General features: G+C 45.6%; 1 protein-coding gene across 2 annotated transcripts; it reads left to right on the forward strand.

Annotated features, from left to right (window-relative positions):
* Window positions 1-362: 362 nt before the first annotated feature.
* On the forward strand, window positions 363-22,222 carry ipo8 (importin 8). Of its 2 annotated transcripts, none has more exons than XM_061029532.1 (25): window positions 363-758; window positions 2,119-2,200; window positions 2,429-2,585; window positions 2,825-2,983; window positions 3,342-3,498; window positions 4,540-4,629; window positions 5,171-5,265; window positions 5,351-5,435; window positions 5,540-5,674; window positions 5,807-5,906; window positions 6,459-6,535; window positions 7,107-7,223; window positions 7,331-7,420; window positions 9,070-9,235; window positions 9,517-9,677; window positions 10,371-10,496; window positions 10,589-10,664; window positions 15,349-15,474; window positions 15,795-15,892; window positions 15,986-16,081; window positions 17,200-17,420; window positions 18,442-18,647; window positions 19,922-20,143; window positions 20,733-20,862; window positions 21,389-22,222. In XM_061029532.1, coding segments are annotated over exons 1-25 (3,057 nt in total). In that variant the 5' UTR covers window positions 363-674; the 3' UTR covers window positions 21,390-22,222. The 2 variants fall into 2 exon arrangements, with proteins under 2 accessions (XP_060885515.1, XP_060885516.1); XM_061029533.1 differs by having other exon boundaries at window positions 10,589-10,655.
* Window positions 22,223-25,105: the final 2,883 nt, after the last annotated feature.

Genomic DNA, 25,105 nt, shown 5'->3' on the forward strand with positions numbered 1-25,105 from the left:
CAAACAGGTGATCTCACTTTCAGGAATTAGTCCAAGCAGCAAATTTAAAAAAAAACAAGATAAAAATAAGACAAACTGACCAGAAAACAACAATAAATACATATAAGAACTTCAAATAAAGTAAAATAAATTTGATTAAAAATAAATAATTAATAATTAATACATTTTCAAAGATTATCTACAAATTTGAATATAAATTAAATCTCTAATGTGAAATGTGTAAATATTAGATAATCGCCATAAACCAAACACTTCAAACTGTCGTCCAGCAGGAGGCGGTATGGAGCATTTGAGCTGGTTTGATAGCCGCTTTTTAATTCACAGAAGAAGAAGAGTAATACCGTAATTTGTCTATTTACTTTGCTTTACGTCCTCCCACAGTCGGTTGCCGGTAAAATGGGGCAGGGCCTCCGTTCACCGTCAAGATAGTCCAAACAGTTTGACGGTGAAAACAACAAGTCAGCCTTCACGATGAGCGCGAGGCAGCGACTTTAAAAAAAAAACACATTTAACGAGTTTTCCGTTGACAAGCTTCTTCTTCTGCTGCAGCTGCTGCTGCACGGGCTGACCGGAAGTTGTAGTTTTTCCGCTCTGGGAGGACTGAGGCTGAATACAACACAAGCTAACGCTACATGCTATGTGATAATACAAACACAGAAAGGAATTAAACACACATGGATCCGAACCGGATTATCCAGGCCCTGAAGGGGACCATCGACCCCAATCTGAGGATTGCGGCCGAGAATGAGCTCAACCAGGTGGGCGAGCTGAGGGGGGTTTTGTTTGGTGGTTTTCGGAGAGGGAGGGAGGGGGGGCTTCATGGACCGATTTAGTCCAGATATGATGCCGGTGTTTGTGAAGGAGGGCAGGCCGTGCTAGGTGTCGGTGTCGGCCTGAGATCAGCAGTTGATCCGGGACAGCTGGAGAACAATAGGAGTCAGATGTGACAGCTAACCCGGATCATCAGGAGGTCTCTCATGTTAACACTGAGACCTCTACTGCTGCAGGGACATCATATATAACAGTCTGTCTTATAATACATTATCATGTTTTAAAGAGAAGATCAGGACACCAAATACAACAGGAATGGTCTAATTAAGCATCATCACACGAGCAGGGGCGATTCTAGAGTGTGTGGGGGTCCAGGCCCCCCCCCCATCACCATTACATCCAGCAGTGTTGTGATGCTCTTCCTCTTTCTTTTTCTCTAATTTGTCTTCCTTAAGTGATTTTCATTGACAAACTAGGTTTTCACAGGAGTAATAAATGAGATGCTAAGCAGGGCAATGAAAGTGAGTGCTGCCAGCCCAGGTTCAAACCCCCCCCGGTTATATATAAGCAGAACAATTTACAGGACCTTAATGATGCAGCAGATATGTTTCATTTAGAGAAGCTTACCTTAAATACTTAAGTTTCTAAAGTCCTTTTGGCGTCTAAAAGTTACGTTTGTGTCTGCGGCGCGCCCACAGACACGGCGGCGGCCCTGACCTCTCCGATAACAAGCAGCAATTTTTTAAAATCAAAAATAGGACTTATAACCAAACTGATAAATATAAATATCAGACACGGCTCAACTAATAATACTCCGGAAGGATTCGGCTCATTCCCCGCGGCGATAACTCGCTCTACTGGACGAGCAGAGAGGATTCCTTCAGTCACCACAACTGTCTATTTGTTTATTATTATTATTATCATTCATTCACTGAACAGCAGTTGCTCTGGACTTCTCTCTCGTATCACCACAAATATATTTTTGTTGTTTTTGTAAACGCTGCTGTTGAAGATTGCTGCTGACAAAGTTTCTTTGTGTCCTTGTATACAATGATGATAAAGATTCTATCTTACAAAGTAACCGTTGAAGAGCAGAGGAGGAGACGCTGTCTAAATTGCACGCATACATTGGCAACGTTTGTACACTTTCACAAATTGAACGCTTTTGTAGAAATGTTTAAAACTCCTTCTCTCATGAAAAGAACTTTAAATATTTCATGATTTATTTTAAAGATACGAAGAAAGAAAGAGTTCTAAAAAAAACAAAGATTTCTTTCTGTTTTGATCTTCATGTCTCTGCACGCCCCTGCTCGTCGTGTCTCACTTGATGTTGTTCGTGTGTTTCAGTCCTACAAGATCATCAACTTTGCTCCGACGCTGCTTCAGATCATCGTGTCGGAGCAGGTGGAGTTTCCTGTTCGTCAGGCGGGTAAGACCGCACTATAAAACGTCCGCTGATTTATGCTTTTCAAACTTTACGATCTCATCATGACAGCTACCAGCTTGATTCTCATGTCGTGAAGGAAACTTGACACCATACCTGGCAGTTTCCTGAATCTCTGACTCTGTGTGTGTGTGTGTGTGTGTGTGTGTGTGTGTGTGTGTGTGTGTGTGTGTGTGTGTGTGTGTGTGTGTGTGTGTGTGTGTGTGTGTGTAGCGGCCATCTACCTGAAGAACATGGTGAGTCAGTACTGGCAGGACAGGGAGCCGTCTCTGGGCGAGGTCATCTTCCCCTTCAACATCCACGAGAACGACCGGCAGCAGATCAGAGACCACATCGTGGAGGGGATCATCCGCTGTCCAGAGTCCATACGGTACAGACTGAACACACACACACACACACACACACACACTGCACCATGATTTGTCTGGAGGCTATAGTCTTCACCACAGCGGCCTTGGGTTCATATCCGACCTTTGCCCTTTGCTGCATGTCACGCCCCGCTCTCTCCTCCCAGCACTTCCTGCCTCTCTTCAGCAACAACACATTTTAAACCCCCTCCCTCATGCATGTGACATAGTAAAAGACACCGTATGTTTTCCTCGTCCGTAGTGCCCAGCTGACCATGTGTCTGCGAGCCATCATCAAACACGACTTCCCCGGACGCTGGACCGCCATCGTGGACAAGCTCGGCATGTACCTGCAGTCTCAGAACAGCGGCAGCTGGTACGGCAGCCTGCTGGCTCTCTACCAGCTGGTCAAAACATACGAGTGAGTAACCTGTCTGTGAGTCAGCTGTTCCACCTCAGAGCTCCAAGCATCCCTCGTCTGAAGCTCTCAGCTCTCACATCACAGTCATAGGTGGTGTGTGTGTGTGTGTGTGTGTGTGTGTGTGTGTGTGTGTGTGTGTGTGTGTGTGTGTGTGTGTGTGTGTGTGTGTGTGTGTGTGTGTGTGTGTGTGTGTGTGTGTGTGTGTGTGTGTGTGTGTGTGTGTGTGTGTGTGTGTGTGTGTGTGTGTGTGTGTGTGTGTGTGTGTGTGTGTGTGTGTGTGTGTGTGTGTGTGTGTGTGTGTGTGTGTGTGTGTGTGTGTGTGTGTGTGTGTGTGTGTGTGTGTGTGTGTGTGTTTCAGGTACAGGAAGGCAGATGAGAGGGAGCCGTTGCTGGCGGCGATGCAGATCTTCCTGCCGAGGATTCAGCAGCTCATTGGCCAGCTGATGGTCGACTCCACCATCTTCTCTGTCCTCATCCAGAAACAGATCCTCAAGATCTTCCACGCCCTCGTCCAGGTTGGTGATGATGGTGATGATGGTGGTGATGATGATGATGATCATGGTGATGAGGATGATGATCATGATGATGGTGATGATGATGGTGATCATGATGATGATGATGATGATGATGGTGGTGATGATGGTGGTGATGATGATGGTGGTGGTGATGGTGATGATTGTGGTGATGGTGATGATGATGGTGGTGATGATGATGGTGGTGATGATGGTGATGATGATGGTGGTGATGATGGTGATGGTGATGGTGGTGATGGTGGTGATGGTGATGATGATGGTGATGGTGATGATGATGGTGATCATGAGGATGATGATGATGGTGATGATGATGGTGATCATGAGGATGATGATGATGGTGATGATGGTGATGATGATGATGATGGTGGTGATGATGATGATGATGGTGGTGGTGATGATGGTGATGGTGGTGATGATGATGATGATGGTGATGATGAGGATGATGATGATGATGGTGGTGATGATGATGATGAGGATGGTGATGATGATGATGGTGATGATGGTGGTGATGATGATGGTGATGATGATGATGGTGGTGATGATGATGATGATGAGGATGATGATGATGATGAGGATGGTGGTGATGATGATGATGATGATGATGAGGATGATGATGATGATGAGGATGGTGGTGATGATGATGATGATGATGATGATGATGGTGATGATGGTGGTGATGATGATGGTGATGATGATGATGATGGTGATGATGATGATGATGAGGATGGTGGTGATGATGATGATGGTGATGATGGTGGTGATGATGATGATGGTGGTGATGATGATGATGAGGATGGTGATGATGATGGTGATGATGATGATGATGGTGATGATGGTGATGATGGTGGTGATGATGGTGGTGATGATGATGGTGATGATGAGGATGATGATGATGATGAGGATGGTGGTGATGATGATGATGATGGTGGTGATGATGATGATGATGATGATGAAGATGATGATGATGATGATGATGTGATGATGAAGATAACGGCAGCATTTATCTCTCTTTTGTTCGTTCAGTATTCGCTGCCTCTCCAGCTGATCAACAACACGGTGATGACTCAGTGGATGGAAATCCTGCGAGCTATTATGGACCGAGGCGTTCCTGCTGTAAGACACACACACACACACACACACACACACACACACACACACACACACACACACACACACACACACACACAGAGGAAATAAACACTTGTGCTCTATAAATAAACTTCCTTTGCCTTGATTTAAAAGCTCCTTACACTGAACCCTCAGTCCCAGTTCTTATCTTGACCCCTTGCCCTTATTTTTGAGTTCCTCTTTGCCCGCTGGAACAGCGTTAGGAGGTGTAGTGGTGAAATCTCCCCCTTAGATGTAGGACGACCCTTCAAGACCCTGATAGGTCATCGACAACATTTACATAAACAGTTGCTACGATGTCACTGGATATGCATTCTGAGAGATTTCAGGTACGACTCAGTTTGGGGTTTATCTTCGTATAAAGGGCCAAGTAGCCATGAAACTTACCTCTACCCATCCTATTCCAACCAGAATACCCTACTTACCCCTAGACGTGAATGTGCAAAGCGTAGGGGTAGAGTTAAGTGGTAGGGGAAATCCCTTTATACCCCATATTGGGACTGAACCAAAGTTTTCTGTGTTTCAGGAGACGCTGGAGGTGGATGAAGATGACCGCCCTGAGCTGGCGTGGTGGAAGTGTAAGAAGTGGGCGCTGCGTATCATCACCAGACTGTTTGAGCGGTGAGTACAGAGCTGCTCTCAGCTCAGCAGGAAACAGATCTGTTATCAGCAGCAGCCAATCACGTCCCTCTGCTCTGATTTGCAGGTATGGAAGTCCAGGCAATGTGACGAAGGAGTACTACGAGTTTGCAGACTTTTTCCTGAAGACGTACGCAGTGGGCATTCAGCAGGTAAGCAGCTGTTTTTATCGGGAGCGTCAGTTCGAAAAGATAAAGACCAGCTTCAGGGAGCCATGCAGCATGAACAGTGTGTGTGCGTGTGTGTGCGTGTGCAGGTGTTAATGAAGGTGGTGGACCAGCACAGACAGAAGCAGTACGTCACTCCTCGCGTCCTGCAGCAGTGCATCAACTACCTGAACCAGAGCCTGTCACACTCAATCACCTGGAAACAGATGAAGCCGCACATGCAGGTGAGACATGCATTCACACAAGCAAGGCACGATATAAAACTACCGTCAGTCACCAAACATGACACAAACAACATTCCCAGACTGTGGAGTTTTGACACTCTGAGCTTATGAGTGTTTTTTCATCTGTTCCAGGCGATTTGTCAGGAGGTCATCTTCCCTCTCATGTGTTACAAAGACGAGGACGAGAAACTCTGGCAGGAAGATCCGTACGAGTACATCCACATGAAGTTCAGTGAGTACAGCGGACCTGACTCGATTGTGACAAACATTTGAAAGTGGTAATAAACTTTTTTCACGTCTGCACTCGAGGACTGCTACTGAAATCCTCCTGATCTGGTTGATTACACATAAACTTCACAGCGAGAATCTAACCCTGTCAGATGTAAAAAAGAACATAAAGCGACTATTTATGAACACTCTGTAGTTGTAAATCTTATTGTCTGTTGTTTGATTTGAACTTTACGTGTTCATGTTGGGACGGCTGTGGGTCAGTTGGTCGTCTCTCAACCGGAAGGTCTGGGGTTCAATCCCAAGCTCCTGCAGCCACATGTCCAACGTGTCCCTGGGCAAGACACTTAACCCCAAGTTGCTCCCACTGCTTCGTCGGCAGTGCGTGAATGTGTGTGAATGGATGAGTTCATACTGATGGACTCTTTACCCAGCAGCCTCTACCATCAGTGTGCGAATGTGTAGGTGTGACCTGCGGTGTAAAAGTGCTTTGAGTCGTCAGAAGACTAGAAAAGAAATGTACAAGCTCAAGTCTATTTTCCATCTTTTTTTGCAGACCTGTACGATGATCACGCTCTGCCTGCCACGGCTGCTCAGAGTCTCCTGTGTAAAGCTGCACGCAAGAGGAAGGAGGTGAGGAAGCTTGTAACCCGAACAGCATGTCTGCAAAGATCTCACATCAATCTTCTTAATCCTCAGCATCGAAGTTAAATATGTACCACGTTCAACACACTTTTTAAGCCTTTTAACACTCTCCTAAACGTCTGTCTCACTCGAATCATGCAGCTGAGTTCTGCAGTGAATCCCTGATTAAACTTCTGTACGCTATAGGTGAAGCTTTATGCAGCAGGACAACAGTAGGAAGCAGGTTTCAGTCACTTTTACACTTTAAAGTCAGGGTTGGTCATTTCCTCCAGATCCACTTTTTAAGATCTTGGTTGAAATTGTCTTTGGGTCCTGACAGAAATTAATAACGCATGTGCTCTGAAGCAGTCATCTGCAGCAGTTGTAAGCCTGTAAAAACTTCAACCAGTGTCTGCCACGAGGTACCAATCTGATGGCGTGAAGCGCGACACATGGAGAAGCTTTATCTCCACATGTAACCTTTGTTTCTCTCTCTCTCTCTCTCTCTCTCTCTCTCTCTCTCTCTCTCTCTCTCTCTCTCTCTCTCTCTCTCTCTCTCTCTCTCTCTCTCTCTCTGCAGGTTCTTCCTCAGATCATGGAGTTCTGCCACCAGATACTCATGGACCCCTCTGCTGACCCCCGCAGGAAGGACGGGGCACTGCACTGCATCGGCGCTCTGGCTGAGCTCTTACTCAAGGTACGTGGAAACGAGAGAGCGGGTAAAATATGTCGAAAGACGCTGCTCTCGTGTGTGTGTTTCTTTTAATCTCCTCTCTGTGTGTTTTCGCGTGTCTGATCCCACAGAAACGGGTGTACAGGGAGCAGATGGAGCTGATGCTGCAAAACTACGTCTTCCCGCTTCTGAACTCTCCGATGGGTTACCTGAGAGCCAGGGTGAGTGAAGCGTGACTCTCTTCGTCTGGTTTTAGAGAGAAAAACAGAGAGACAGACGCTCCAATGTGCTGAAGAAATTAATACATCTAATTAGCGTAAAGTCATCCAAAGATTTGACTGATTTCTGTTTTGAGTTAGAAGAAGCCTCATGTGCACCAAATACTTTCTACCTCCAGGAATAACTGCCCTCTGTTATCAGGTCATCACCTCTTAACTCAGAGATAATCTACATCCACTCTTACTTATAAACTCTTTCACATTTTAACCACCTGCAGGACATGTAACAGTTAAACCTCTGCAACATTACAAAGGGCACTTCTAACTTTGACAAATCCTTTCAGTGTTGTCAGTTTGTCTTTCACTTTCCCTGAGGTCTTTGACTCCCACTCACAGACACAGTTGATTTCTCTTGTTTGGTTTAACCACACTTTTCAACGCTCATGACCTTAAATCCTCGTCAGAAAATGTTGCATTCTTTATCTACAACATTTTCATGTGTTCACTATGAGCGCGGAAAATCTGCCTTTAGCTTCTTTGCTCCAAACGTGGACTTCTTTTAAGCCCTCTCTTAAGATCGACACTTTTATTTCTCTTGGGACATGTCGAGTAAATTATCTCAAATCACTTCACCTCAGTGTGTGATTGTTTTCTCTTGGTGCATTCACAGGTGCACAAAACAAATGTCACTCCGACTTTACCCGGAGTTTTTCCTGCCAGCCCCCTCAATCATTTAAAAAGTGTATTTGGTGTGTGCTGATGTGAGAACACAGCAGGATATAATCAGGAAAATTCACCTCGGGCGAGTGAGGATTACTCTAGACCAGTGGTTCTCAACTGGTGGCTTGGGACCCAAAAGGGGGTCACAGCAGTTTTCGTTGGGTCATAAAAGTGTGCCTTAACACTGAAAATATTGTCAAAAATTCTATGAATCTTTTTTTAAACATGTTTGTTTTGTTTTGTTTCTTTGTTCCGTCTGAGGTCCAAACGGCACAAATTTAACAAATCTGATAGGTTCAAAAATATCTGAAAGTAGGGTAGTGATCTTTCATGAAGGAGTTGGTGGTGGGTCCTGAGGCTAGACCAGTTGAGAACCAGTATTCTAGACCAGTGGCTCTTAACTGGTGGCTCGGGGTCCAATAGGACAGGAGCAGAAACATTTGTGCATCACATGAAGAAATTCATCAAAAACAGGAATAAATATTTCACTTCCACAAACAGGTAGAAGACTTGAACTAGTGCTGCAGCGTTTTGTCAGCAGATGGCGCCACACTGCAGCTGAAAAAATGACATTATTATTGTCGCACTCCGGCAGCCACATGGTCGATCTGCATCTGTATTTTGGGTCTGGTTCATGATTTAAAGTTCCTGTGATGGTGCTCATCATCATCATTTAAGAAATGTGTTTTTGTGTGTTTAATTAAGAAGACTGTTACCTTTTTTAACTCCTTCTGCAGTCCTGTTGGGTCGTTCATACCATCAATGTGAGTCCGTTTTTAAGAGTCTTCAGCACTACAGGTGTATTTTTTAATCCTCACCGACACACCTGGGGGGTTCAGAGTCGTTAAAAGCACCGTGGATGGACTGGGATGGACTTTTATTTCTTTTTGTTGTTGTGTTAATCTGCAGTGTGTGTGTTTTTGTTTTGGCAGTCGTGCTGGGTGCTGCACTGCTTCAGCCCGCTGAGGTTCCACGACGAGGTGGTGCTGAGGAACGCCGTCGAGTTGGTCAAACAGGATCTGATCGACGACAAAGAGATGCCCGTCAAGGTGGAGGCCGCCATCGCGCTGCAGACGCTGGTCAGCAACCAGGAACAAGGTGAGTGGACGGAAGAAGACGTTATTTTAGGTTGGAAGTATGACTATCAACGCACTCACACTAAGCAACCTGTACCGTGTCTAAACACGCTTCACCCTCAAAGTCCAGCTTGTTTTAGTGTGAGTTCTCTGATCCAATGTGCTTCAGACCTCATGAAGCGAGGATGTTGTCAGCCAAGCTTAGAATACAGAAAATAAGCAGGGGACAAAGTCTACCAGATATAAAACGTCATTAATTCATCATTTAACACACTCTGTGCTCGTGTTTTTGTGTGTCTGCAGCCAAGCTGTACATCAGGCCGTACATCCGGCCCGTCATGCAGGAGCTCCTGCACGTGGTGAAAGAGACGGAGAACGACGACCTGACCAACGTCATCCAGAAGATGATCTGCGAGTACAACCAGGAGGTGGCGGCCATCGCTGTGGACATGACGCAGAACCTGGTCGGTACACAACGCGCACACATTTCATGCATCTTCAAACGCAATTAGATTTTGGTATTTTCTAAAATTCCCACATTTTAAAGGATATTAAATATGTACAAAATTGTGGAGTAGAAGAAGACAGAGAATGTAGCCGTACCTGAAATGCAGAAGTCCAATCCAGATTCTTTCAGCACTGCGCATCAATTTACCACAAAGAAGATCAACAGGAAGTCAGATACAGAAACGACATAAAAACATCCGGTTTATTTTCAGAAGAAAACTTTCCATTTTTTGACAGTTGGGGAAAATTACATGCATCGAATTATCTCGCTTTGTCGCACATGATTTTTAAATTACCGCAGGAACTCCTTGGTCTCGTGACTCAAACTGTCCGGCGGTGCTGCGCCGTGATGCGCTCTGATAACGCAGCCTGTGGGTGTCGACAGACGAGCACAGAGCTGACACGTGACGCACACGTACCTGATGGAATGTTTTAAAATACAAGAATTAAAAACTTGAAAACGCTTTGTTTTTTTGTCTTAATCTGTATGTCCCTAACTGTTGAAGATGTGTAATGTGTGTGTGTGTGTGTGTGTGTGTGTGTGTGTGTGTGTGTGTGTGTGTGTGTGTGTGTGTGTGTGTGTGTGTGTGTGTGTGTGTGTGTGTGTGTGTGTGTGTGTGTGTGTGTGTGTGTGCGCGCGTGTGCGGCAGGCGGAGATCTTCACCAGGGTCCTTCAGAGCGAGGAGTACGAGGAGAACGAGGATAAAACTGTCATGGCGCTGGGCATCCTCAGCACCATCGACACCATCCTCACCGTCATGGAGGATCACAAGGAGGTCTGTAACACACACACACACACACACACACATTCAGAATGTTTCACATGATTTGATTGTGATATTTTATTCTATGTCTTTCCTTTTTTCAGATCACTCAGCAGCTGGAGGGAATCTGTCTACAGGTGATCGGCCTGGTCCTACAGAAGCCCATCATAGGTATGGCAGGTGTGTGTGCACGGGCGCCCAGTTTTCTAATACTCACACACACACACATACACACAAACACACTCTGATTCATATTCCTGCTGCTTCAGCATTTTGCTGCTTTAACGTCTCCCTGAAACTGTAAATTTCAAAATCAGGTTTTGTTGCTCTAATAATTAGTCGAAGCTTCCGTTTTGAAATGTTCATGTTAACGATGTGGAATTAATTACAATTTAATTACAATTACAATTACAATTTAATCTTTATAACGATATGAGCATCATGTTAAAAACATCACAAAAGTCTGAATTTATTGCAATTCATATGAAGAAAAACATTAAAGGTCACATATCCTCCTCCTCTTCAACCCGTTTAATTAAGTCTCAGAGCTCCTCAAAACATGTGTGTGAAGTTTCTTGTTCTAAATCCACTCTGATCCTGTATTTGATCATGTCTATAAACCCCTCTATTTCAGCCCTGCTCAGAACAGGCTGTTTCTGTGTCTGTATCTTTCAATATGTAAATGAGCTGTGTCTGACCACGCCCCCTCTCTGGAAGGGTTTGTGTGGCTCAGGCTTTCTCGCTCCATGTCCTATTGTTTACGGTGAGAGGGCAGACTCAGAGGACAGAACAAACACCTAGCTGTGGGAGTGTCACCCACCTGGGGGAGGGGCTACTGCCCTTTGTGATGTCATGAAGGGAACATCTCCAAACGGCCTGTTTGAGCACACATTTTCTGAAAAGTGGAGCAGGAAAAAGACAGAGAGGATGGATTTTCTCACCATTGGGGGGTTTGTAGACGGACTAGGGACACATATTAGAGTTAGAGGAACATGGTATATTTTGCAAATACAGGTTTGAAGATAAACATGAAGAACAGCATATAGACATAAAAACGTTAATATGCACTCACTCATAAGCTTAATTATTGCACTTCATGTCATTATCCCGATGTTGAACATATCCTGTTCTCATATCCTGCAGGCCTTAGAGGCATAACTACGGAGTGGAGTGAAAAGTTTGTGCTCGCTCCCTTTCGTTCTGGGAGGTTTTGTCGACCAATCAAAGTTCCCCAACTGATCCCATTAATTTAAACGTACTGTATGTGTAACTCAGCCCGCAGAGAAGTGGTGGTCGGTATTGTTACGACGTGAAGCTTTCTGCAGTGATGTTTTAAAAACTGCTTTCTCTCGTCATGTCAGAGCTAAAAGCATATCTGGTAGAGAGGAGTGGAGTCTCTGGGGATTTTTCTCCTGAGTGCAAAGCTGTTGTGATGTGACAAAAGAAGACAAGAAAATGAAAGGCCACTGCTTTGTCACATTCTGTGAGCAAGGCAAAGAAAGGTTGCACTCTAAAGCTCGTGTAGTGACAAGATGGTGAGCGAATACATGCACAACTTATAGTCATCGCTTTGAAATTAGAAACTAAAAAAAAAAAGAGATCAATCTCGTTAAAGCAAGTGAAAAATCTGCTCCAGTTTGTTCAGCAACCTGCTGCGTTTAAAAGGTTTTCTTTTAATATGAACTGAATGTACAATAAAACTCCACAGAAGAGCCGTTAAAGGAGGTCCGTTCAACCCACTTTCATCATTAATGATGTCAGTCTGGGACACCTGCTGAGCAGCGTTGCGAGATGTGGGGCTCAAGATCCTCCTTATTTCTCTGATACTGGCGTCAGTAAAACCCCTCATTTCAGCCTCTGCCTGGAACGCTTCATTTTAGCTGCTGTGTCTTTAAGGCCCGCCTTCCCTCGTGCCAACTCTCCTATGATTGGCCGGCTCTGTTTGCAGTTGCGGGGAGTGAGCTTCCTGGTGGGCGTGTCCTTTAAAAATAGCTGCGGGGGTGGGCGTGTGCTGCAGCCTTTCTCCATGCTTTGCTCTGATACTGTCGGAAGAACCAGACGTCACGCTCTGGCCAAGTCTTGTGAAGTTCTCGTAAAGTCTCGCTCAGAGCAGCAGGCAACCACGTCCGGGGATTACGGAAAAACAACTGTGAATGTTGTGTTTGAACAAACCTGTTGACAAGGTTTAGTATGGACATCCAACATCGTAATGTTACGATGATCTCCTTTAAAGTTTCTTCAAAAACAAAGATGACAAGAGAAAGTGTGTTTGTCGTTGTGCACTTCTTTATGCACTCCCTGTTTGTGTGGCCGATGTTAACGTTTGCACGTTGTTAAAAAGGAGAAGCAAGGAGGCAGTGAAAGAATCTGTGTTTAAGTAATCCGAGCTGTGTGTCCCGGCTGTGGCATCGGATCCTCGCGCTCCCTTAATGAATGGATTAGCTGATAACCCCCCGCTGTCTGAATGAAAGGCTGTGTTCATGAGGCACATAAAGCAGCAGGAGAGGGTCGTAATGATCAACATGAAAGATGGAGGGGGCGGGATCATTTTTCAACACTGAGTCTATTTGCCACATAGACTGCCACACAATCCTGCACAGCTGTGCTTTCTGCCCTTTTACTTTTTACATGAATCCCAGAGGAGGAGGAGGAGGAGGGGGGGGGGGGGATCTGAACTCATCAATGGCGACTTTTAATCAGAGTAAAGATCCTCCTCAGGGGAATAACGGCTTCTCTACATCTGCTGAAAGACTTTTGTCTAAATGAAGGTATAAAACGCTCCAAAAATTAAATCTTAAAAAAAAAAAAAAAAAGAATCATCTGTCCTCATGTCCGTGGTCCGCCACGTTTTCTAAAATCGGTTAAGATGTGAGGAGTGTAGCGAGCCTGAAGCAGACGCCTGTGAGTTTTCTGAACCATCTGTTAAGCCGTCAGCTGAGATCTTTCTTGCGGACGTGCTCTGTTCTCTAAATTTCCCTTGCCTATCGAGCGGTCTGGTTTTAGAAGCGTTGTCGTGTTGAGTCGACTCTCTGAGGTGTGTCGTCACGGAGCAGAGGTTTCCCGCTGGTTATCGTCAGACGGGGCGTTGGGGACAGACACGTCCGGCCCGGCCTGCTGTTGTGAACCCCCCCCCCCCCCGTCCCCCGGCCTGCCTCGTTATCATTTCTGTGACACAGATCTGTCATCCTCCGCTCTTCTCGACTCTCTGCAGGAGGTTTATCCATCATGTTGTCTTTCATCTTAACACTCTGCTGCCTCCCAGAGCGTCTGTTATGGACTCTTTATTGACGCTCTGCTGACACCATCGTTATGAAAACTGTTTTGATGCATCACTGTCATTTATTCCCCCCGCTGTGTGTCCTGTTTACCGTCTTTGGAGGAACATGGTTTGGTATAATGGAGTCATGTTTTCCATGTCTCACATCTCCTCCTATGTCTGATAATTTACTGTCACCAACACGCTCGTCACCCTCATCAGTGTCACTACACAGTTTCCGAGCTCTGTGTCGTATTCTTCCTGCACTCTGCAAAGTTTGTTACTCTTTTTTTAAGGATTATTTCGGGGCATTTTATGTCTTTGTTTAGAGACACGAGAGTGGATAGAGTCAGAAATTACAGAGTGAGCAATGACATGCAGGGAAGGAGACAAGGAATCAGATTTGAACCCGGGCCGTCCGCTTTGAGGACTACAACCTCTGTGCATGGGGCGGGCGCACTAACCCCTTGGCTACCAGTTCCCCAAGTTTGTTACTCTCAAAGTAGATTATTAAAAATGAAAAGACTCCTACCGCTTTAAAAACATTATGCGTTTTACCCTGTAAAAATATAACGAATAATGAAACTATTTAAATGTCTGTAACTTATTATGAATTACATTTTGATGCTTTGGGATAGAATGTAGGACATTGGGCAATAGAGCTGAGAACGAAGGATCAATCTGTCAGATATGTGAATGAAATGAAATGATAAAGTGACCTCACTGTATGATCAGACATTAAGGAAACATGTTATGTTGAAGTGCTGGCTTCTCTGACAACAATGCAGCAGCCAGTATGTCCTCCTTCTAACTTTAGATTCTGGTCCTGAATGCTCTGGATTTGTTTGGACCAGAGAAGGTAGGCGGTTTTAAGGCGACCCCCCACACAGTCGTTTTGGACGCCCCTCGGTTTGCCAGATGTGAGAGCAGTTATCAGGTCAAACCAACAGGTGTTGCAGCGATGGAAGCGGGCAAGAGAAGTGGTTCAGATAGAAGTGATTGTACTCGACCTAAAAAGCCTCTGCGTGTTTCTAATAAGCAAAAATGCACATCGTCTCATGGCATATTTTTCAGAGCTACCCGCGTAGCCTTCTATCAGAGATGAAACACTTTCTTTTCTGTGTGTTGCCTTTTTTACAGTCCGACTAACAACGTCAGAAGCAAGAAAAGTGATCTAAAGTTAAGGAAACACATCTGAGAGCACATTGACAATATGCTGATATCTGTTTATAGACATGAACTCAAACTAAACTGTCGTTAGATGATTGGTTCCAGGATTGCTTAAGGGAAGATTCGGTCCAACCTAATGTAACTCACGGACGATCAAAGCTGCAGACATGTGAGTGCAGCACAAACAAACACGGGAAAAGAACTCAAAGCTCCAAACGTAAAGATTCCCCGCTGCTCTGAAACCTCGCTCACACTCTTACCTTAAACGTGACACTTCAAACATGCAGAACATCTGATTGAGTTGATGATTCTGTTCATTTTAAACACATTTATATAAACACCTGTCTTCTTTATCCCTCTCATGGCTGAACTCGCACACGAGACGGTGTGAACGTCTGTGCTATCTTCATTATCCTTCCTCTCTCGCCCCCTCTGCAGAGTTCTACGAGGAGATCCTCTCTCTGGCGTTCGGTCTCACCTGTCAGACCATCTCCCCCCAGATGTGGCAGCTCCTCGGCGTCCTGTACGAGGTCTTCCAGCACGACTGCTTCGACTACTTCACAGGTCTGTCTCTCGTGTGGTATACGAGGAGGAGATGCTCTCAGCTGGTTTCTGCTAAATGAACGCAGCTCTTTCTGTCTTCATTTAAAACAGAGCAGTGTTCTTTAAAGTAGCACAGGCTTACATTGAAGTTAGCAGTTAGCATTTAGTTAGCACATCTTCTTTTTACTTGTTATGGTTCGACTGCTTCACTTTGAGAAAGATGCTGGAGATTTGAGATCTTGCACTTTCATGATTATTTCTGCTCTCTCAGTGTACCATTATTTACACGTTGTTACATCCCTGCATGCAAACGTCTTTAATGTTGCGTGTTTGCGTTTCAGACATGATGCCACTCTTGCACAACTACGTCACCGTGGACACCGACATGCTCCTGTCCAACCCGAAGCACTTAGAGGTCATCTACAACATGTGTAAAAAGGTCCGACTCAAACCTTCTTCACCTGATTCTCACTGATATAGAAACTGTTGGAAGTTTCCCCGGAGTAATTGTTTGACCTTTGACCCGTCTCAGGTGTTGACTATAGACGCAGGCGAGGATGCAGAGTGTCACGCTGCCAAACTGCTGGAGGTCATCATCCTGCAGTGCAGAGGACGAGGCATCGACCAGGTCAGAAACACCCAAAACACAATGCTGAAAATGATTGTTTAAAAACATTAGACGGGGCGCTGGTGGCGCAGTGGTTTGAGCGTGCGCCCCATGTATGGAGGCTACAGTCCTCCAAACGGGCGACCCAGGTTCCGATCCCACCTGTGACTCCCTTCCCACATGTCATTCCCTACTCTCTCTCTCCCTGATTTCCGACACTGTCCACTTTCCTACCTCTCCATTAAAGGCACAAAAAGCCCCCCAAAAAATAAATCTTTAACAAACATTCGACAAAAAGCTTTCTGGACTCTTGTTTGATTTGAATTGAATTGAATTTATTTATTTAATAGGGACAATGCAATTTAACATAATTTCAATACAAAGCATGAAACTGATGTGCTGCATAAAGAGTATATAGCTATTGCTAATTTCCAACTCGTGTCCCCAGTTGGGCCTTTGAACTGTTCAAGCACAAGCTTGATACATCAAGTGTTTAAAATGCACAGTATGTCAATTCCAGTTGAACGTTGTCATGGCGACCAGGCCAAACCGACCGGAGGAAGAGGTTACGTTTACAGACGAGCTAATGTATCCGAGTACAAGTTTACATGATTTTTCAAGTTGTCTTTTTTTTGGCGAGTTTTTCCTTTGAACAGAAACAGGAAGTGTTGGGAGTAGAGAGTGGGTGGAGGGGATGACACGCAGCAAAGGGGCCGAGGGTGGACTCGAACCCACAGCTGCTGCAATCAGGACTAAAGCCCCCTTTAATGGGGTGCGCGTCATAACCGCTAGGCCATTGGCGCCCCTACATGATGTTTTTTTTTTTTTTTTATCACAGCAGCACATACAGCATAAGTACGGCAGCTTTCAGTAGCAGCAAACGCTTCCTTATGCAGCGGTCTTCAACTTCAGATCTGGTGTTTCCACGGCAACGATAGTGTCGTATCATAGCAGCTGCCAGCAGGTTTAGTCAGTTTTTAATTAGTAAAAATTTGACATATTGCACCTTCAAATAAGGAAAATAATGACTATTCCAAGACAATCGATCTCCTTCATTAATGTGACGTACCTGAAACAATCGCAGATCAAAAGTTTGAGCTCCAGAAGGTTAACACTTGGTGCATGTTCCCTCTCTGCAGGTCATCCCTCTGTTCGTGGAGGTCGTCCTGGAGCGTCTGATGCGGGGGGTGAAGTCCAGCGAGCTGAGGACCATGTGTCTGCAGGTGGCCATCGCCGCCCTGTACTACAACCCGGCTCTGCTCATCCACACGCTGGACAACATGCACTTCCAACACAACCCGCAACCGATCACCGCACACTTCATCAACCAGTGGATGAACGACACCGAGTTCTTCCTGGGGTAGGGAGGAGGAGAAGGGTGGGGGGGGGGGGGGTTCATTTGTTTTTCTCAGATATTTTCTACTCATGTGTCTTGAGCACCGCTGAACAGGATAAACAGGAAATGCATCATCTAAATCATCTATCAGAAGAGTGTTCAAAATGTGAATTAATTATGTCTGCAGTCTAATCCTTCATGTAATTGACTGATTAGTGGCTCATAATGGCGGTTAGAGGGTCCATTAGCGACGCTGTATTAGTCATCAGTCTTATCTAATCTCGCTCCTGTCTCCGCTCATGTTTATTCAGTCTGTTTTTAATTCAGAGTCACCTCAGCTGTCAGAGAGATAACAGGACACAGAGTTTGTGTTTGAAGAGAAACTCGAGGGGAATCCAGAGAGAAAGTCTGGACACAGTGGGGTCAGTGAGAACAGATGAGTCCTTTTTTCTGAGCGCCAGCGTCTTTTTTTTCCAAATTGTTTTCAATGAGGAGAGAGCGTTCGCAGCAGCAGCCTCCGAGCGCTCAAGTTGAAAATTGTTCAACTTTTCGGGAAAAGGCGCTGTCGGCGTCACAGGCGCTCTTTTTCAAATGGATGATACTCCCCGTAGTTTAGCCGCCTACCGATCGTGTGTTGTACCCACATCCTCCTCGCTCCGTGTCTGATCGGGAAATAAAAAAAAAACATGCAGTAAAAAGTAACGGAGCAGTGTCGGTCGTACAGCGGCCGTTGTCAACAGGCTGTCGTCATAGTGACAGGACAACAGGCTGTTGTCATAGTGACAGGATGGACGTGCAGCGCTTTAATTCTCAGCGCGTCATGCAAGCGCTCCACAGCTCACAGCCAACGCTTTTCTGCCTGGAAAACACGCCAGATGGACAGTGGGTCCTTGAGCAGCGGACTAAGACTTACATCCAATGTTTCCACGGCAACGATAAAAATTTAGTGTCCGTCATGGCGCCTGCTACTACGAGACACGTCCCGACAACTATAAAATGACAAAAACATAAAATTCCTGATCTTCTCTCGGATTCTCCTCCACAGGCTCCACGACCGTAAGATGTGCATCATCGGCCTGAGCGTGCTGATGGAGCTGCCCAGCCGGCCGGCGGTGCTGGAGGGAGTCGCCGCCCAGATCGTCCCCTCCGTCCTGCTCCTCTTCCTGGGTCTGAAACACCTCTACGCCTCCCGGCTCGCCAACAAACCCGACCTGCTGGCCCGCGGGGGCGCCCAGGATGAAGACCAGAACGGTGAGAAAAGACGAGGACGGTCTGAGGAGAGAAAAAAAAAAAAAAGAAGGAGTGGGGACGAGGTGTCGGAGCTAATGTAGAGTGAATTAACGCGTGGAAGAGAAACCGCCTCAGTGACAATAATGAAATGAGATTCTCGGTTCCTCCGCCACAAGAATCTTGATTCAGCTCTGAGCTCAAATTAGCCGCCCCGCTTTTACTTTCTCAGCCCTGCCGGCTCGGCTTTGCCTCAGTCAAGCGTAAAAGAATTAGATTCCTAAACCTTGTCTACTGCTTGTGGGGCAGACTGATAAATTAACTCAGCGTTACAGTGACGGCTAAAGGTTTCTCCTGCGGCCGGGTATTAGAAATGCATTGATTTCACCCCATTAACGGGTTTACGCTGAATGGAAAAGCGAACGTTTCCTCCAGTGTATGTGTTCAGGTTTGAAAGATGCTTTCAGTCATGACGAAGGGTAAAAAAAGGACGACCTCACCGAGCTAATATCAAGTAACAGAAAACTTCTTCAAGTTTACATCGAGAGCCCTGACACATAAGTGTTTATTAATTCGTGACACATTCACTGACTTTGCAAACTCTCTCCAGATTCTGGACAGAAATGTAAATTATTTTTAAACTCTTCTGGGGAGAATCTTGCAAAAAAAGTTTTCTCTATTTCCATCATGGCGTCATCGCTTTACAAACTTTCTCTCTTAATCCAACTACATGTTTAAAGGAGCAATATGTAACGCTGACCCCTAGTGTTCAAAATGTGTACTGCAGTCTAAATTCTAAACATTGTAGAGAGCTGTCTCCCCCCCCCCCTCCTCTCTAGAGTTGATGCTCATGCAGGTTGCCATGCGGTGGACACTGAAGCTTCAGTGTTTATCCAGCTCTGCATCGGTCTGTAAACCTTTCTGTGTTCTAACCTCTCTCCATTTTTCAAAAACATCTCCAATATTGATCCTAGTTTGAGCACGTTTCTGCTCGTGGAGCTTATTAGAAACATGCAGAGGCTTTTTAGGTCGGGTACAATCACTTCTATCTGAACCACTTCTCTTGCCCGCTTCCATCACTGCAACACCTGTTGGTTTGACCTGATAACTGCTCTCATATCTGACAAACCGAGGGGCGTCCAATACAGCCGTGTGGGGGTGACTTAAAACCGCCTACCTTCTCTCGTCTATATTTCCACTCTTATAATACTTATTTTTCAAGTAGCTCTTTCACCTAGGAGTCGATACGGAGATAAATATCTACATCACAGGGGTTTGTTGTGTTTTTCTGACTGCAGAGGAGATTCCCAGCGATGAAGACGAGGTGAACGAGAACCGCAACGCCATGCAGCAGCAGTGCAGCATGCCGGCGGGTCAGGGCGGCGAGGACGATGACGAGGACGAAGACGACTACTGGGACGACGACGGCTTCGAGGGGACGCCTCTGGAGGAGTACAGCACGCCTCTGGACTACGACAACGGAGAGGACGAGTATCGGTTCTTCACTGCCGCGCTCCTCCGTAAGTCCCCGGGCGATGCGTCGGCTTAGTACTGTTCAGTCTATCCTAAATCGTGTTTTCAACAACACAGGTGTTATTTTACAGACTTATCATAGAGAATCTTGTACATTATAATTTGAATATCTCAGTTCTTTCTTCATATTTTTACCCACTCCCCTTCCTTCATTTATTTTCTACAAAGACCCTCACACAAAAAGGAGCTGCTTATAGTTCATTCAACTTCCTATTTATGGTATCAATTTGACAAATGTGATCTAATATGCAGCTAAATTAAAGCACTCAGTCTGAAGCAGGGAGGGGCACACGCGGCCCCACTCCTCACTCGGTGAGGCTCGCAAGTCTACTTCATATATGAATACATATACATAAATTGCCCGTACAATGTACTCAAAGACCAAATGTACTGGAACCTGAAGAATAGAAAACCTTCTTTGACGATCTTTAATTATTGGTGTATAAAACTCTACTAGAATTGTAAGTAAAATCCACATAATAACCAGTAAAGACTGTTTAAACTCCTTTTTTCATTTGTATCCCTTCTTGAGAAGTGATTTTAACAATAAATGATCATAAATCTTTATTTGGTCAGGCGTCCAGAACGGCGACACAGCCTGGTATCAGTGTCTGACGGCTCCGCTCAGCGACGACCAGAAGAAACAGCTGCAGGAGATCTACAGCATCTCTCAACAGAGGAGGAGCACCGCCGGCAAGGGCCAGTGGTGAGAGGAGACACACAACACCGCAGAATACAGATGAAGAGTTAGAGGCCAGATGAGGAGAATAAAACCACGTTTAGAGGTTTCAAAGTCAAACATGGACATGATAAAGTGACCTTACTGTATGATCAGATGCTTTTGAAAAATGGAGAGAGGTTAGAACACAGAAAGGTTTACAGACCGATGCAGAGCTTGATAAACACTGAAGCTTCAGTGTCCACCACATGGCAACCTGCGTGAGCATGGACTCTAGAGAGGAGGGGGGCGGGGGGAGACAGCTCTCTACAATGTTTAGAATTTGGACTGCAGTACCCATTTTAAACACTAGGTGTCAGAGTTACATATTGTTCCTTTAAGAACAAAATTGAAATCAGAGGTACAAAAGGTTAGATATGGGATAATGTTTCACCAGATCCCCTTTTGATCTACAGCAGCCGCCCTCAACGACCACGAACAAACCTGAGCAGCTGTTTAAAATCCTCCTGTGTTCACTTTCCTCGAGTTGACCTGAGTTTATTTGTGTTTTCAGAGGAGACAGACGGGCGGCAGAGTTGGAGGAGGAGGGATGAAGATGAGGGGGAGCTGGTCTGACCTGAGCTGAGGAAGAAGAACTTACTCCAACCTGAATAATCTCAGTCCAGATCAGACCACAACGGACTGAAAGGATCCCAACAAAACCAGGTCGAAGGGTGTGGACTGAGCTGGAGGGGGCAGCAGAGTCTGTTTTACATCAGTTTGGACCTGGAGCACTGTACTGGAATATTCCTAACACCAGGACAGGACTGCTGGCCTGCGTGTGTGCGTGTGCGTGTGTGTGCGTGTGCGTGTGCATGTGTGTGTGTGTGTGTGTGTGTGTGTGTGTGTGTGCGTGCGCGTGTGTGTGTGTGCGTGCGTGTGTGTGGACTGCATTATATATATAAATGTCCTTGACCAGCAGAATTCGTAGAAGTTCTTGTACAGCGCAGTCCTTTTCTGTGAATTTGTGTGTGCGTGTGCGTGTGTGTGTGTGTGTGTGTGAGACACTGAAAGAACACATGAGTGTGTGTTTGTTCGTACTGTAAGCGCTCGTCTCCGTCTCTCTGTAGTTGCACACTTTTTCTCATCTCACGACTTGAGGATTAAGGAGAGTCAGTCAGAGGTCTGTCAGGGTGCCTTGAATTCAGACTGAAGAAAGACGAGAAGGTCGAGGTTTGGAGAAGGACTCGGGGGGTCTCCAGCTGTGACGTCACACATGAAATGTAAAAGGGGCGCGGAGGGATCTCTGGAGGAACGATCTTTTTGTCTTTCTGTTTGTTCCTGGATTTTGTTTTTGTAACGGTTTTCAGAACTAATTTAAGAAAATCATAAAAGTTCATGTAACATTTCTCTGAGCTCTTCTTGTTATTTCATCCTTCTTTTTTTTTTTTTTTTTTTTTTTTTATTTAACCTTTATTTAACCAGGAAAGTCCCATTGAGATTAAAAACCTCTTTTTCAAGGGAGTCCTGGCCAAGAGGCAGCAAAAAATTACACAGTCACACTCACAACATACAGACAGCAATTAAAATGATAAAAAAAAAAATAGCAATTAAAATTATAATAATAATCTTAAATCTCTCCAACCTCGTCGCCGCCGACAGTTTGTCTCTCTCATACAGAAAACTGGATGGATGTTTTGTATCTCTAATGATTGTTTTCTTTTAGGGTCTATGTCTCGATGACATCACAGTATTTCAATCGGGAGAGACTTCATTAAAAGTGAACAAAAAAAGATAAATACACAATGTTTCTGGAGATTAGACTCCGAAATGATGAGGGGTAGTGAGGCAGACTGCAGGATAGGATAACCCCCCCTGATGGAGTCTAGACCCTGGTGGTGGTGATACCCCCTGATTGAGTCTAGACCCTGGTGGTTGCGATGATTCCCCCCTGATGGAGTCTAGATTCCTGTTGTTGTCAGAGGAGTCTGGTGTCTTTGGAGAGAGCGATGTAACGGCTGTTTCTGGTTTGACTTAAAGCACACCACTCTTTAAAAAACTGATCTGATTCAAAAATGAAGTCAAACATGTCTTGTAGTTTGAGAGCACTCACCTTGGTATTGTCCTTGAATTCTGCGGCAGAGATGAGACACACAAAATGTTTTAGTCCTGATTGAAGCTCCGAAAGTAATCGCTGTCCAACGGGCAGTTTGTCATCTTTTATTCACCGTCTCTTTCCGGAGCCTCCGCTTCTCTGGCCTCCTGCCTTCCCTCTGACTTTGTATTCCCTGCGTGTTTGACCGCAGCTCGTGTGTGTGTTAATGCATCTTTTCCTCCGCCCGTGCGCGTGTACACTGCGTGTGTGTTTGCAGGACATAAAAAGAGCAGCCGAGCACAGAGGAGCTGACCTGCGTGGAGGGATGTGGGATGTCAGCAGTGGTTTCCTTTCCTGGTGTTTGTGTACGTTCTTCCGTGGTCATAAAGCACTGCAGGAAACTCAGCCCGCAGCGTTCGAATGATCAGATTTCTGTCTCTGCTCTCCATCGCAGAACTTTTAATCATTTGTCCTGCATGCAAATGACAGCAGCTGGTGGGAGATGTTTTTTTTTTTTTTTTATCGGTCTGACATATTTAGGCCGAGTGAGGATGCTGATGCTGCTGCTGCTGCTGCTGCTGCAGAGACGAGCGTTCTCACGCTTCAGAGGAGAGCTGAAGGAGTGAATGCAGAGGATGTTATGAAGGAGAGGTGAAAGGAAAGACCAGCGAGAGATCACCTCCTCCTCCTCCTCCTCCACAAACGGTGTACGAGTCGAGGTGATTTGCCGCCTCACTTTCAGCCTCTCCTGACACATCGGTACGGGTGATGTGTGGAGTTGTAAAAAGTTGGATTCAGCCTCGTTGAGTCTGTGAAGCTGTGGTGAAGATCGAACATAGTAAAAGTACTTTCCGGCTGCTTTCAAATTTGTAAATTATGTTGAACTTGAAGCGTAGAAACCGATGTTTTGGAACTTGGTCCAAAGCTAGCAGCCAGAAGCCAAAATTGGATTTAGTTGCTCTGGTTGGTTTTAGCTTCCGAAAACATTTTCTTTCTAACTCATCAGTTTTGATTATACGAAGGAGAAGAGCTTTGCAAAAATGTGCATAAGTGGGGTCATTGTTTCTTTGAATGATGGGCCCCTCTGTGACACATGAATACGAAGTGTCCTGATCTGCCTGAACCCAGGCCGAGGCACAGATCAGCCAGTCGTCCAGGTGTGGGTGGACCTGCGTACCCCCGGGCCTGCATCAGGGCCAATGCTGCCTGCGTGCACTGTCAGAAGACCTGAGGGAACAGGGACAGCCCGAAAGGTAGAAAAGAAGTGGATTACCAAATCTGGATCAGTTTCATCCGGATTAAACTCTTTAAACGAGCCCCGCTGATAACATGTAAAGGTGGAGGATGGCACGAGACCAAACCCTCTAAAGAAAGTGAGAAATCAGAGAAGCTGTCAAAACTCTTTTAGTAACAGTTAGGAGACATGTTGAGGAGTTTGTTTTGAAGTTTTGGAGAAGAAGCCCTCGGCGTGACAGCTGCAGATCTGTGCGCGTGTGCGTGTGTGTGTGTGTGTTTATTCTCCCCGAGGCAGAGAGCTGTCTCAGGTGAGAGGTGTGTGCGTCTGTCAGAGGCAGCGACCCACATACGACGACGGATGGCTTCGAGCGCACAGGTGAAGAGACAGGACAACGTTTACACGCCGCTGTGTTTTTATCCTCTCGCCGTACCAACGCGCTCCTCTCACACCGTAAGTCTGACGTGTTCTGACGGCGCTTCAGGAGTTCTCTAACGTCCTCAAAGCATGACACAGACAAATAAATCCCTGCTGTGAGCCATGAGCGAGCGCTTTGATTCACCCCGGATACATGAATTCTACGTTCTGCGAGTGTGTGTGAGTGTTTCCTGATCACACAGAGCTAATGGTGGCACTATTGGACGCCATGAAATGCTTTAATTAAGCTTTTTAATGGAACTCATTCGTTTAATGAATTCCTAGTTACACCTTCAAAGATGTTCTAACTACAGGAGTCTCGTCTGCATAACAGCTCGACAACATTTTCAGTTCAATGCTCAATCTTAAGAGAAATGCTGAGAGAGTGGGGAACGACCACAGACTGTAAATATGGATGTTTGAAGGCTGAGTGACGTCAGCCGTCTGCTCCTGCAGGGGGCTCCGGAGGCTCGTCGGCAGCCGCCTCCATGCTGGAATTGGTCTCAGCCCAACTTTCAGTCAGCCTAACTTTCAGTCAACCTAAC

This window comes from Labrus mixtus, chromosome 22 (genome assembly GCF_963584025.1).
Source record: "Labrus mixtus chromosome 22, fLabMix1.1, whole genome shotgun sequence".
Classification (NCBI taxonomy): Eukaryota; Metazoa; Chordata; class Actinopteri; order Labriformes; family Labridae; genus Labrus; species Labrus mixtus.

Coding starts and splice junctions, on each gene's coding strand:
- ipo8 (XM_061029532.1), top strand. CDS start 675: ATGGATCCGAACCGGATTATCCAGGCCCTGAAGGGGACCATCGACCCC. Junction 2,586..2,824: donor CGCTGTCCAGAGTCCATACG/GTACAGACTGAA, acceptor CCTCGTCCGTAG/TGCCCAGCTGACCATGTGTC. Junction 9,236..9,516: donor GGTCAGCAACCAGGAACAAG/GTGAGTGGACGG, acceptor GTGTGTCTGCAG/CCAAGCTGTACATCAGGCCG.